The sequence below is a fragment of the Cryptotermes secundus genome, unplaced genomic scaffold, assembly GCF_002891405.2.
Source record: "Cryptotermes secundus unplaced genomic scaffold, Csec_1.0 scaffold900, whole genome shotgun sequence".
Classification (NCBI taxonomy): Eukaryota; Metazoa; Arthropoda; class Insecta; order Blattodea; family Kalotermitidae; genus Cryptotermes; species Cryptotermes secundus.
Window position 1 is genome coordinate 31,724 of NW_019741305.1, and position 14,948 is coordinate 46,671.

The 14,948-nt window shown below is 37.1% G+C and overlaps 1 protein-coding gene across 8 annotated transcripts in view; it reads left to right on the plus strand.

Annotated features, from left to right (window-relative positions):
* LOC111872720 (multidrug resistance-associated protein 5) overlaps positions 1-14,948 on the plus strand; it is an 84,771-nt gene that overhangs the window by 29,014 nt on the left and 40,809 nt on the right. For all 8 annotated transcript variants that reach the window (XM_033754807.1, XM_033754808.1, XM_033754805.1 and 5 more), the window contains 4 exons: positions 3,470-3,560; positions 4,726-4,922; positions 8,216-8,359; positions 9,971-10,097. In XM_033754807.1, the coding sequence (XP_033610698.1) occupies positions 3,470-3,560; positions 4,726-4,922; positions 8,216-8,359; positions 9,971-10,097 (559 nt within the window). The remainder of the gene's footprint in view (positions 1-3,469; positions 3,561-4,725; positions 4,923-8,215; positions 8,360-9,970; positions 10,098-14,948) is intronic.

A 14,948-nucleotide genomic window follows, 5' to 3' on the forward strand; every position in this document is an offset into this window, starting at 1 on the left:
AGGTAAGATTTAATTAAGGCACCAAACTTGCCAGTTATTCCATAAAACTCCAATTTTTTGATAAGTATGTCATGATTGATACAATCAGAGGCTTTGTGTAAGTCGCAAAATATTCCTCCAACAAACTGTCTATTATTCATTGCTTTTAGTACTTCCTCTATTAATTTGAAAGATGCTTTTACTGTAGATGAATTAGGTCTAAAACCGTATTGATTATTGTCCATTATAAGATTACTGTCTATATGTTCATACAATTTATTATATATAACCCTTTCAAAAACCTTAGAAAAGACTGTCAATAATGAAATAGGCCTATATTTGGCTGGTTCATATTTATTACCACTTTTGAAAATTGGCTTAACGACAGCAAATTTCATTCTGTCTGGAAACGTTCCTTGGGCAAGGGATTGATTACAAATGTAAGTTAGTGGCGAAGTTATATATGGCATACTTGCTTTTAAAATTCTAGTGGAAATTTCATCATAACCATGTGAAGACTTGGTCTTCAAAGATTTGATTATGTTTCTAATCTCAGCAGTTGAGACATACTGCCATTTGATAGATTTAAAGGTAGACGTGTATTTATTGCCCAGATAGTATAATGGGCTGATGTTGGTTGGAGTTTTGTTATTGTTTAAATCATCTATAATTGTCTGAGCTACTGAGGTAAAATATTCGTTAAGTACGTTTGCAATGCACTTTTTATTCTGTATCATAATGTTATTGACTTTCAGCGATTGGGGTTCATCCTTCTGAGTTTTAGACCCAGTCTCTTTTTTAATAATTGACCATGTAGTTTTTATTTTATTATAAGATTTTGAAATTTTATTATCATAGTGTACTTTCTTAGCCTCTTTAATAACTTTAGTAAGTACTTTACAGTATTTCTTATAATACAGTTTAAAATGTGGATCATCATCTTGTCTATATTTAATATACAACTTCCTCTTTTTTTCACAAGAAATTCGTATCCCTTGAGTCATCCACGGGTTACATTTAAGTTTGGAAGTAATAATTTTCTTTTTTGTAAAACATGAGTAAAAAATTCTTAAGTAAGTATTAAGAAATACATTAAAAGTATTGTTTACATTGTCATTTGTAAAAACATCATCCCATAGTTCATAGCTTAGCATTTCTTGAAATTTAGTTATATTATAATTACTATAATTTCTCATGTACTGAGGATTACCTACTTCGGATGATATTATATTATCAATTATTATCATTTGAGCATCATGATCAGATAGTCCATTATAGTGATATCCCTGGAGACATTCTTTCTTGTAAAGGGGTCCTTCTCAAAATTTGCAAATAATGTGTTACACATCCCTTTCTTTGAGCCACATATTCTCCGCATTTCCTGCTTGTGTATTTCTGCTTTCCTCAGACACCACCAACAATCTGTTCAAGGAAATGCTTGCTCCTATCACCTGAGAGTCTTCCTGGGGAGAGGGTTCGCCTCATATGTGATTCATTTTGTTGATCATGGATGAACATTTATGGCGTTATTTTCTGATGCATCATATTTTGGCATGTCATTTGCCAAATATTTTCAACACTTCCTGAAGAAGTTGCTTCCATCTCAAATTGTTTGGGCAGTTGAGGGTCTGATGGACTGGATGAACTGGATAGATCACAGCATACCAGCAAGAATATAACTTCTTTTTAGCCACTTTCTTGTTTTACACAGTGAGGAGTATCATAATAAATATTGGTCAGCCCTAGGTTTTCCTTTGATAAACAATGTTATATTTCAGAATACACACAGGTTTCATAGGTTTCACAGGTATTATATTTTACTAATTAACAGGTAACTAGTGAATGTGACCACATACTTAATCATGAATGTGTGAATAAAGGTCCAAGATCAATAGAATGTAGGTATGAAAATTCAGTAAACTGATGTACTGTGACATCTGAAGATGACCCAGTAGTCAGGGTTGGAAAGTGTGGTGGAAAATAAAACATGCTGAATGTTAAATAGTTGTGCTGATGGTATCATAAAGTATTTCCATTTGTAATACACACAACAAGAGGCAGAAACCAAATATTGAAACAAGGATGTCTGATCATATGGACATTGTGAGGGAAGATACTGACTGACTGGCTGGCTGGCACAATGGACCCATGACCATATTATACTCTGTAATAGCTCTGGAAGCCTTCCAACTGGCAATCTGAACTCAGTTGGTTATCCGCACTATGTAGCCTTGGCATGGACTACATGGTAAACACTGCTTTCAAGAGTTCCTTTTGCTCTTTCTTGCTTACTCATTGCCATTGAAATGTGTTTGCCATTGTCTAGCAATGGCTGCATCTATTCATTCCACTCTTCCGGCTTTATATCATTAAATCAGGGGGTTGTAGGATGTAACATAAAGATGTAGTAACGAGGGTTTTGATTGTAACAACATTTTATATTATGATTGGTTTATGATGAAGCTCGTTTATAAATCACTTGGTGTTCAACACAATTCGAGGGTTACATGTATATGTTTTGCATGTACTGCTGGTATTATGGAGATGCAGCTAGTTTTTATTGTGTATGCATTCCTCAGTGCATTTATTTTTATGTAGCACTTTGCGTTCAGTGGGAGTATATTGTTTAGTTGTGCATTTTGGGAGTTGCATTTTGCAGAGTTGTTACGTTGTGATGCACTCACATACAGCCAGATGTAACTCCGAGATAATTCCCAGCACATACAACAAAATAATATACTCCAACTGAATGCAGAATTTTATATATTCCATGTACGAATACCATACATTAATACATCATAACTATATCTATTGGCACTCAATGTCACTGTGCAAATTTTGTGAATTGTTACAGCTGTATTCTAAAGAGGTGTTTGTTGGTACTCTCACACCCAGTTTTAGTGCAAGATAAAAACACTAATGCATTGGAAGATATTCAAGTTTTGACAAGATTTTTCTACTACGAATATGCATCAAATGTTTACCAACTAAAAATGGCTGAATATACTGTATGTAAGGTTAATAAATACAGTCGACTGGAAGACAGCAAAGATGTACTGAATATATATTCAGTCATGCAGTCATGTTGACTGTGAATTTAAATATGGTCTGTTGAAACTTAAAATATCTTGTCTGCATGGAAGAAAACAAAATATGTATTTGCACACAAATCCAATATCTAATCATGATTAATCAGTGCAGCTGAATTCATTTGCATTGTGGCAGTAGATGGACAACTTGAGATTTGAAGCAGGTGCCTCTAGAATAAGCACAATAGATCATTGAAGGTCGCAGTGCAGGAGCCGGTTCTTATGGCCCACCCCTTACATATATACCTCTAGAATGCAAGTCTGTTGCTCTGTCATGCATTAGTAACATTATTTCTTGATTCTGATGCATCTAGATCTTATGTTTGCTGCTTTTTTATCCATGTTCATCTTGTACATGATCTGTGATCTTGACATTGTTCTTAATGCTTTAATGTGTTCAGAAGCATAGCCATTGAGATGGGTGAGCTTGCAGGAGAAGTTGAAATTGAAGTGAAGCCCATGCTGGTGGACATCACTTTTCTTGCACCGAAGGTAAAGTACTATCACTATTACTCTGAAGTCAGGCAACAGAGTCTGTAGTAGAAAGTCTGGATGTTCTGTATGATGGCAGTTTGGTAATGACATTTAACAAAATTTAGGCATGTACGAATATCAAATTTTCAAGACAGATTCAGAGAAAGAAGTCTTAATGTGGACAATAGTTTTTTAGTTTCAAACTTCGAAAATTGTAGGTAACTGCGCTTACTCTGTACTGTAATATCTGTCAGAATTGTAATGGTTGGGAGCACAAGCATGTGTGAACTCATGAATATAAAATATTTTCGCCTTCTTTTTGCTGAAGGTGAAAAGAACATATCCCAAAAATTTAATTCTTTTAAATACGGTTTTCTATTAAAATGTTTAAATGGAAAAATCTGTTATTGAAAGGAATAAGCAGTGCAATTCAGTGTGTTCTAAAAATATGACTAGTGTTTAAATTGTGATTACAGTATAAAAAATTGGTCTAACAGGAAAGCCTCATTCAGGTCAGAATTCTTGAAAATTTTTTAAGGTATCTCAAATGGAAAAAGTCACTGTCACAAAATAAACTCTGTTAAAACTCATTTATTGGAAATCATTGCTGAATTACTGTAGCAACATTAATATGAACTTTCGTTTTCAAGGCCAGAAGCCAGTTTTCAGTGGATAAATGGTTTTTGCTTGAAAGTACAATTAATTGTTATACATCTGAAGGTGCTGAGAACAGTTAAAAGTTTGAGTTTTTACCCATCCTCTATGGCCTGAAAAGAGTCAGATGTTGTTTGACTCACCATATTTTTAGATCATTCTGTGAAGTTTTCAGACAGTGTTTGATAGATATTGTCCATTGTCTGGGGTATATTTGATATACACACTTTTGTGGAAACTGGATATGTTTCAGTCATTGCATAATGGGGGGGGGGGCGAAGAATGGAGTTTTCGAGGGTCAGGTCCAGTGATTGAGACTAGCCATTTCTGATGGGTCCATTTAAATGAGATCCTTTCTTCCTTACACCTAATGACAGAAAGGATCCAGTTCCCAAAACAATGTATATATGATGTATAGCCCAGACCGATATGATATTGTGACATGACATGCACCGTCATGTCACAATATTTATATAATCTGGGATCCTTTGAAATTGCAGTGGGTTGCTATTGATACATTATTGTGCAGGGTAAGTTGATAGGTATATGTGGAGAACCCAGGTGTGGCAAGACTTCACTGCTTCTTGCTGTGTTGGGTCACCTCCGCAAAACGTGTGGACAAGTGCTATGCAATGGAAACTGTGCATATGTGGGACAGCGACCCTGGATCTGGACTGCCAGTTTCCGTGACAACATCGTGTTTAAGGAACATTTCCAGTCTCAAAGGTAGAGTATGTTGGATTAAAGGATTGGGCATTAAACAACTTTTTCACTCCAATCATCTGCAATGTATTATGCAAACCTCAGACATTCCTGTACTCAGAATTAAGCAACATTCTTTGCTTAGTTGAGCTCTTAAGAAGTAAGCATCAAACTAACTTTCCTGTATAGTAACAAGTGCCTTGAATGTTAACTGTGCTTAATGCAGTTTTTACAGTTAGTGTTTGAAGTGTTAAATATAAAAGAAGGTTAAAACTTTAATGGCACAAGAAATTTTTAAGGGTCCTACCTAAGATGTTGTGATGTTAAAAATAACATCAAAATAATTATTACGTGTATTATCTGGAAACTTGAAGTATATATTGGCTACACAGATTAAATATGTAGGCGCTCATGTCTATAGGAAAGAAGAGTGCATAGAATCCCCCTGCACTTTAATTTCAACCCTATCTTTATTTGATTCATCACATTTTCACAAGCAAGACAGTGGTTATAAAGGTACATATACAGAAAACAAAAAACTTCATAATATCAAGTGAATCGTAGGAGTAATAATCATTACATGTGGTCTGAAGTAAATTGTACTACATAATTCATGCGCATCATGTAAGTATGATATAATTATTACATTTGATGTGAAGGAAATGCCAGTAATTTCAGTTGTCTGGATCACATGGTATAACTGATTTGGAGGAATTTCCAGCATCAAATCTTAGCTTAATCACACAGCCTAGTTAATGACGGCCTAATGTTGGATCAGTTTCAGGTGGTAGTGACCACAGAATTTTTCTTGACTGAAAGTATAGATTTTAAAATTCGAAGGACTGCCTTTTGGCACCACCAGAGTTTTATTTTCTGGTTCCAGTTAAACCCTGAAGATCACATTAATTCCATCCATATGACCAAGACAGGTGGGTAACTCCTGAGATGTAGAAGTTCCCACCTCATCAGACAACATACAGAATTTTCACAAAAAGGTCTAATTATGGCCATGAATAATTCAAGATTAATAACAAATTTAGTCGGACAGAATAGGAAAGGTCGGTATATCTTTGTATAAACTTCAAATAACTAAGTATGGCACTGTTTACAGACTCATAAATGTATACATAAAATAAAGCATTAAATTACACTTTTTCATAAACAAAGCATAGCATACAAAGCGGAAATGAATATGTGGATACATATATGTTTGCTGTTGTATTCAGGATAGCATAGACTGCTTTGGTTAAAAACCAGTAAAGAATTTCTTGTGGGAATTAAATAGCTAGCTTGTAACTTCTACTGATATACTTATACATAGATAAATAGTACCAAAATTCCTATATGCTTGAATAATTGGAATCCTCATTATTCAAAATTTCTTTGTGAAATGCAGAATGTCCATATTTAACTAACTGACAAATTTCACTAAAACCGGAAAAATTGCCCCCCNCCATACTTCCACAGGACCACCAGCAGCTTGTCCAGTATTTGTGTAGAGCTATTGCAGGAACCTATCATTCAATTGTTATATCCAACTTGTCCATTTACATGTTTCAAGGTCTCATATACAAGATCCTTCTTAAATTTACAGTTTTGTCTCTCCCAAAGTTCTTGTAACAGAAGACTGATCCTGCATGTGAGTAGTATGTATGGATTCCTGGATGATGTAGCATATGATTATGTCGCATAGAAAGAAGTAGCATGAGATAACATGGAACAAAATGATGTAGCATGAGATAACATGACAGAGATGGATGTAGCATGAGAGACTGTCATGCAGAGTTATATAGCATGCGATAACTTGGTGCAGAAGGATGTGAAGTGATTCAGCATGAAATAATGTAGTACATAATTATTCAGAATGAGATGATATATATAATGAAGTAGCATGAGATAATGTTGCACAGAATGGGGTATCATGAGATAATGTTGTACAGAATGGTGTACCATGAGATAACATGGCACATAATGATGTAAGAATGATGTAGCGTGAGATAGCATGGCAGATAATGATGTCAAGAAGCATCATCAGATTTTACAACACAATCTGATTTTAGGCATTGTAGCTATAGAAGGTTCTGCTTAATTTTATGAGCTCGTGATTCTATGGATATAATATTAACAACTGAAGATCATGAATAATTAAATCAGTGATAATCTGTGCCTTGTTTTCTCTACTGCATAACAAAGGAGGGGCTGGTTATTTATAGTCTATGGTTTACCCCTTCTGTTTTTGTGCACATTACTGGTTTAGATATTCATTTATTAGCGATTTTCTTCTGTCTTTTAAGTTGACTCCAAATCCTTCCACATTTTATTGGATCAAATTTAATGTATTTGTTTGTGTAGATATTTAATTTGGTTGCTGCTTATGAACTGATATAGTCTGTTGCTACCTACACTTTATTTTTGGTATGAGAATGTGTCTGAGAGATGCAGAATCATTTTTGGAGCTTTCTCTTTGGAGATCGCCCAGACTTTTAATGTGTTTTAAAGAAGTTCAAAACGAACGATATCCAAAATAATAGTCATGATTATTGCAACACACTGTTATCAGAAACATTTAGATATACTGTAATTGTTTGCCTTATGAGAGGCAGTCAAATGAAAATGGGTCGAAAGCCAAAACATATTAAGGAACATTTATTACCTCACAAGTAATCTCCAAAACTGTTAATACATTTATCCCACTGGGAGAAGAGACAGTCAATTCCATCCTTGAAAAAGCTTGTGGGCTGTCTACGGAACCATATCTTTATCCAGCCACACACGTCTTCATCCAATGCAAACCGATGTCCATGAATGTCTCTCTTCAGGTCTCCAAAAATGTGAAAATCACACGAGAAGAGGTCTGGGCTGTAGGGGAGATGTTGAAGCACTTCCCAACCAAATCTCTGTAGCTTATTCCTCACAGAGTTGGCAGTGTTGGGGCGCGCCTTATCATGAAGGATAATGCCGTTCAATAGCATTCCAGGGCGTTTTGATTTTATGGCACATCTCAGTTTCTGCAAAGTGTCTTCATAGCGCTGTGCACTGATTGTGGCACTATGCTCAAGAAATTTGGCAAGCAGAGGGCCTCCATTACTGATGTTGGATGACCACACGTAGCACTAATCTTACTTTCAGCACAATAAACAAATGGCTAGTGTCATTGTAACTGTGCTTTCCGAAGTCCCCACCAGATGTTCATACCGTAAGTGTTACCAACTTGCGTGCCATGTGAGTTATGCGTGGTGACCCGTTTTCATTCGACTGCCCCTTATACATAGAACAGTTTTTGTAGATCAGGAACAATGTGTTCTGCTTTCTGGTAGGTACTACAATGCTGTCCATAGTTGTTCACTCACTGAGGATATTGATAAGCTTTCTCAACATGATGACACACAGATTGATGAAATGGTGCTGTCAGCAGGGCAGAAGCAACGAATTGCTCTGGCTAGAGCTCTCTATTCCAACAAGTAAGATATGTGTTCCTCTGTGAGGGTTGTGGACTCAATACAGCACAATAACCTGAGTTGCATAGTATCATTATGTGTGACAGCTTGTACTTGTACATATAGTTAATTTCAGATCCTAGCTGGGGAATAACTGTCCTGACAAAGGCTTATGTATGGCAGTTTCTTTAAATTTATAAGCATCATAGAATGACTTGATGTTGTTCTGTATCTTCTTGTCTGATCTCTGGCTGCTTGGTGAGGATCACAGTAGGATTCTGCAATGTAAATTAGAACATTATGTAGAATTTACATTTTGTCCCTCTGGTGGGATGGAAATAAACGTAAATGTCCCTGACAGAGAGGGCTTAAAGCCTAAATGTGTGATTGAAGCCATGATGGGACAAAGTACATTGAATTCACAGTTTTGTTTTCTCACATTTAGTGAAATCCCATATTTAATGAACACTTTTCTGGTCCAGCCAAAGTCCAGTATTAACAGTGTAATATTTTGGATTTATTGAATTTCAGTTAATAACATTTAGTGTAAGAAATCTTCAACCTTCAGAACTCCCACATTAATTTATTTTGACTGTTACTATAATTGTTCTTGCACATGTGTGTTATTTCACGTCTCATTAATGATTTTAGAAATAAATTTGGTACCATTGTCTACATAATTAAATTTGTGTAGAAGTACGTAGTTACTTTAATTGAGAAGATTACAGTCCCTTGGGTTGTAATGCTGTTCATTTTGGAGGATCCCTGCATTTTGGAGGAACATACCAAGGAAGCAGCAGAAGAAGATGGCTCTCTGAGCTATATGACATTACAACCCACAACATCATGGTCATTCAGAATCACTACCATAAGAACCTGAAATCTAGCACAGTTCCTCTAATCTTTCTTCTGCATTTTATTTTCGCAATATTTTCGTATAATAGTGCAAATTTAAGGTAAGAATGTGAAAAAATAAAACAAAGATGTATTTTCAGATCCCAGTGAATAAAATTGAATGATGCAGCAAAAGGAGATGATTGTTAGATTTTAAAGGGTTCTGACAATGAGTTATAACACTCAGAATCACTGGGTTTTTGGACTGTGTCCCTTGTTCGGTATTCTAGAAACTAGAAAACACAATGTTTCAGAAATTGTATCTGTTTCTGTCTTCAGGTGAGGACCGGTGATCGATGTTAGCTGTTTCTAAAATACCCACCTGAGCAGGTGTCACTCTGATGGGATGGAAGTAAATGTAAATATTGTGTCTGCCCTCACCTGAGGACAGAAACAGATCCAGTTTCTTAAATGTTGTATGTTATGAGATATTGAGTGTAAACTGGTTTGGTTGGGGAACGCGGTAGCATAGTTGGTTGAAGCACTATGCTACAAGCTGGAAGGTCGTGGGATCAAATCCTGATGAGGTGGATTTTTTCAATTTACCTAATCCTTCAGCTGCAATATGCCCCCGTGAGCCTCAACCTCTCACAAACCTATGGACCTCCATGCCCTGTTACAGGGATACCTTTACTTTACTTTTACTGGTTTAGTTGCTCAGTCTTAACTTTTCAGATCCTTCTGTCTAGACCTATATAGTAGTCTGTGATGCAATTTATGTGTATCTTATATCTGTCACAGGGACATCATCCTTCTTGACAGTCCACTGAGTATGGTGGATGCAGATACAGCAGCAGCAGTATTTGACAAATGCATCCTGAAGGGTCTGCATGGCCGAACAGTCATTCTGGCAACTCGACACCTCCAGGTAAAATTTTCGGCTGTTATGAGGTCAGTACATGTGGCTAATGAAATTTCATTGCGATGAGGCATGATAGGAATCCTACTGAATTGTTTTGAGAAATCCAAAAACAATGTTCAGGTTCTAGTAAGGTAGTTATTCAGTTGCAAGAGATGATATTTGTCACTCACTCATGGAGCTGAGCCCTTCTTGAGAAGCTGCCAGTTGTGCAGCTACTCAAGAACTTCCCAGCATTTTATTTAACCCAAAGGTTCATTACCATGTACACAAGAGCCCTCCACTGGTCCCTATCCTGAGACAGATCAATCCAGTCCATACCATCCCACCTTATCTAAGATCCATTTTAATATTAAATTAGTGAATTTCAATACTAAACCAGGGAGAATTTTAAATGGAGGAAACTTAACACTGGCATTATTGTCTTGAGGGCACCGAAACTGGATATTAAATGAAGGACGCTCTTGCACTGAGGAATACTGAATGTGGATTTCCTGTATATAAAAATTTAATGGTTTCTACTGAAGAGGCAGTAGTTTCCTCAGAAATGTGGGAGTCATATAATTTGAAATTAGTAAGAAGCTAAAGTGAAATTATTTGTATACTCACCTATTCTCATATAGCACATTCAACAAATGCCACCATTATTATCATCAGTAAGGAATCACAGCCCTCAAAATTCAACAGATATTATTAATGGCAACAAGATTTACATGCAGCATTCACTTGCTGTACATTTTGTGACACTCAGTGCTTTTAAACCCCTGTTATTTATGAGCTTCTGGTTGTGAAGTGGAGATCTTATGAACAGGAGTACTTTACAGAAAAATTATTTTCTCCTTGATAGCAGGTTGCTTGCACTGACTTCTTCCAGGTTCTGTATATATTGTCACATGACAGAGTGAATATACAGGGTGTTTCACGACTTTAGGGCATAACTGCAGGAGGTGATTTCCTAGGTCTTTGTGATCAAAAAGGTTCATACAAACATGTGTCCGATTTTGGACGGTTACGGAGTTATGACCGTTTTTCATTCCCGTACACACCCTTGTGTGAACCGCATCTGTCATCTGGTGGGTCACTATTTTTAGCCAGCTACAGACAGAGTATTCTCGTTATCTCGACACTTGAGAGGTACCTAAGGTGTGGTGGGTTGGCATGTCCGGCGCAGTTCACAACCGAGCGGCAGCCTGTGTTGCAGCCGGCGGTGGCATTTTCGAAAATCGGCTTTAAGCACCAATAAATTCAAATTAAAGGTAATTTCACGAAGTTAACTTTACATTCATACTTTAAATGTATCATGTATGATGCTGGTTTATTATTTTGTTCTGTTTATTGTCGGTAATCGTTACCTTCCATTCTGAGTTTAAAACAGTCTTAACTCAGTAACCATCCAAACTCAGACACATGTTTATATGAACTTTTTTGATCACAAAGACCTAGGAAATCACCTCCTGCAGTCATGCCCTAAAGTCGTGAAATACCCTGTAGATAGGGTTTGGATTGGTGACTAGATTCATTCAAATCTTACATATCCGTGACTGGAAGTAATTATGACCGTTTCACTAATTCACACACTTTACAGTTCACTGAAATCTTCTCAGCCTGCTCTGCCTTCACCAGTCTTCTAGTAACGGCTTCCAGCAGTATATGTCACCTTTGGATTCCCAAGCTATACCCGACCTCAGCTACCAGCTTCTCACAGCAACAGCTCACAACTGAACTCCAGCAGTTATGTCATTCACTCACTCACTCACTCACTCACTCACTAATTCACCAACCAACTCTTCGCAGACTAATTCCTAACTAACTGTTTTACTTATAACATCTCAGCATGGACCGCATAGAAAACAACGTTCTTATTTTACAGTGTGATTGTTGCTTAGTGGTGGCATGATGTGTTCCATTGTTGCTTACACAGCCATCGGCACAGACTGTGCAGGAAACACCATTCCTCTGTTTGTGTTTTGGGCCATTACTTAGTAACAGCTGTTTCTAGTCACTAATTTCACTATTTTTGCCTAGTAATGGGTCTACATGCTGTGGCATGTATGTTTGTTGAGATAATACAGTTATTTCTTTAGTTGAACTGCAGATTGGTATTCCTTGTACATACTAGAAAGGACATGGCTTTTGCACGACAGCAAGAATGTTCAGTTGACATTTGCATGGAAAAAGTGGTACAGTGTAGATTTGGTCCTTGTATGCACCTCACTTTCCATGATCCATTCAAGGTCATTATCATCATCTTCCTCCTCCTCCTCCTCCTCCTATGCCCTTCCACCTGTGTGTTCTTTCCTAACCTGTTGTTTGCATCATGATCTAGGCTGTCCTCTTGGATATTTTCATGTTGTTAGCATATTCAAAACCGTCTTTGTGATTCTCTCTTTGCTCTTCTTAAAACATGCCTATAGCATCTTGTTCCAGTATTTGTTAATTTGACTTTCAATGTATTTAACTTCAAATTCTCTCCAATTTTTGTTATTTCTGATTCCCTCATTTGTGATTTTTCCTTCTGTGCTTTGTAAATATCTCATCTATGCTGCTGTTCATCTACTAATATATGCCTTTTTCTAAGTCCATATTTCTGGTTCATAAGGTTATATGAATCTATAATAATTTTTAAATTATAACACATTTTCTTTCTTTGACATTTCCCATTTCCAAAGCATTCCTCTAAATAGTCAAACTTTTTATTCTTCTTGCAATTTCTTCATGTACTCTGCTGCTTGTCACTATTTCACTTCCTTTATTTCACAATTATTATACATATTTTATCTTTTCTATGGGTCTTCTTGACACATGCTGTTTTTTCGCTTTATGCCAATTACATGTTCCCTTTATGACTTATATTGTACAATGTATGAGAGAAGAGATGCACACAACTCCATCAATCTGTATATTATGTGTGTGTTATCTGTGCTTTGAATTCAGAAGTGTCTGTAGTGATAGACTGCTGTGAATGGAAGGGGCATCTGAATGAAGAGGTGGTGTATCCAAAATATAATCACGTAATTTCCTAGCACATGAAAATGTGGACAGTGATTTAGTTTTTAATATCTCAAGGACAACCTTATGCAATTGTCAGTAACTAGGTGGTTCTCTGCTCCTTCTTGTGTACTTATGGAGTACATTTTCATTGCTGTACTAAGGTTGTAAAAAGAAGTTTTATGGATATTGGATGATCATTAAGAATGCAGTGCGGATATACTCATGCTAAAATTATGGTGCAACAAACATACAAAGGGGGACCCAAAAATAACCGGAAACGACCTGTTGCGCGCGCATGCTTTGTAGTTACGAATTGTGCTGCTAGGTGGTATTAGCTGGGGGTCTCCCGCGACTGTTAGTGAGCTGGCATCAGTCTGAGTTAAGTGGTTTGTCTGTGGTGCTCTGTTGTGTGCGTTCCTGTTTCAACCCTTTGTTGATTAGTGAGATGGCCGACCAGAAGGAACAAAGAGTGTGCGTGAAATTTTGCTTTCTGTTAGGGAAAACTGCACTTCACTCTTCAAGTCGCAACAAACATTCACGCGGTTTTCTCTTTGGTCATTTCCGAGCAAGCGAGGAACAAATTTTGCAGACACCCGTCTCATGTGCAAACCTTCGGTTAAAATTCGCTGGACCGTGCTCCATGAGATGTTCGTTTCCTCAGAAAGTTGGTCAATGGTCTTTCGACGATCTTCATCAATTTCACGCACATTTTTTGTTCCTTCTGGTCTGCTATCTCACTAATCGCCAAATGGTTGAAACAGGAACGCACACAACAGAGCACCACAGACAAACCACTTAACTCAGACTGACGCCAGCTCACTAACAGTTGCGGGAGACCCCCAGCTAACACCACCTAGCAGCACAACTCGTAACTACAAAGCATGCATGCGCAATAGGTCGTTTCCGGTTATTTTTGTGTCCCCCCTCGTAGCTCCTACACAGAAAGAATGAACCCCTTGTCTAAGAAGAGGTCCCATTTCTAAGCATATACATTTGTAGGAGAGAACAAAAATCTTGGTCATGAATCTTAAGGAGACTGAAGCCAGGCATGACTGGTGGGGAAGGCCAGCAGAATTCTAACGGACTGATCAAAGTCTGAAGGCTCTGGAGCCCTCAGGCAGTAAAATATCATAAGTCCCATGGGTCTTGAAACCAAGAATCACTATACTGGCGAGGGCCTGAAGCAATTTAGAAATCAAGTCAAGCCAGGGAATTGCAGTAGAGAATCAAGAGTTGTGAGACAATTGCCAGCCAGTAAGGATGTGATCATGGAAGCAGAAGAATATCCATGTTGGGAGCTGGCACTCAGTAACAACCAGTGAAGACTATAACAAACTGAGACTTAGCATGTGCTGTAGTGATTTGTATAGTGTGACAATATGTTGGACATACAAGAATTTAGGTAGTCATATTAATGTTAGTTGTAATTATGATTCCAAATCAGTATTTCTATAAGTGAGGGAAAACTGCCAGTGGCTATCTTGAATGTCAGGACAAAAACCACAGTAACCTGAAAGAAACAAAATAAAAGTCAAAAAATGTTGTATCATTATCAGATTGACTTGACATCCAGTGTATGGTGAGATTCACTTTGTGATTAACAAATAACTGCAGTAGATGAACACAGTTGGTGTGGTGTATGCAGTACATAATGCTCCTAGCTTGTTGTCTTTGCAGCCACGTGTCTCATACTTTCCTCTCTGGCAACCCCTTTCTTGAACACACAATTTATTGCAAAATCTTGATGACCTGTTCTGTGAAAAGAATCTACTTTTATTCTTCTGCTACTGAATTTCCTTGAAATCTCTTGTATTCTTATTATTTTATGAAAGTCATTTGTGTGACCCACAGATCCAATGATTAAAAACT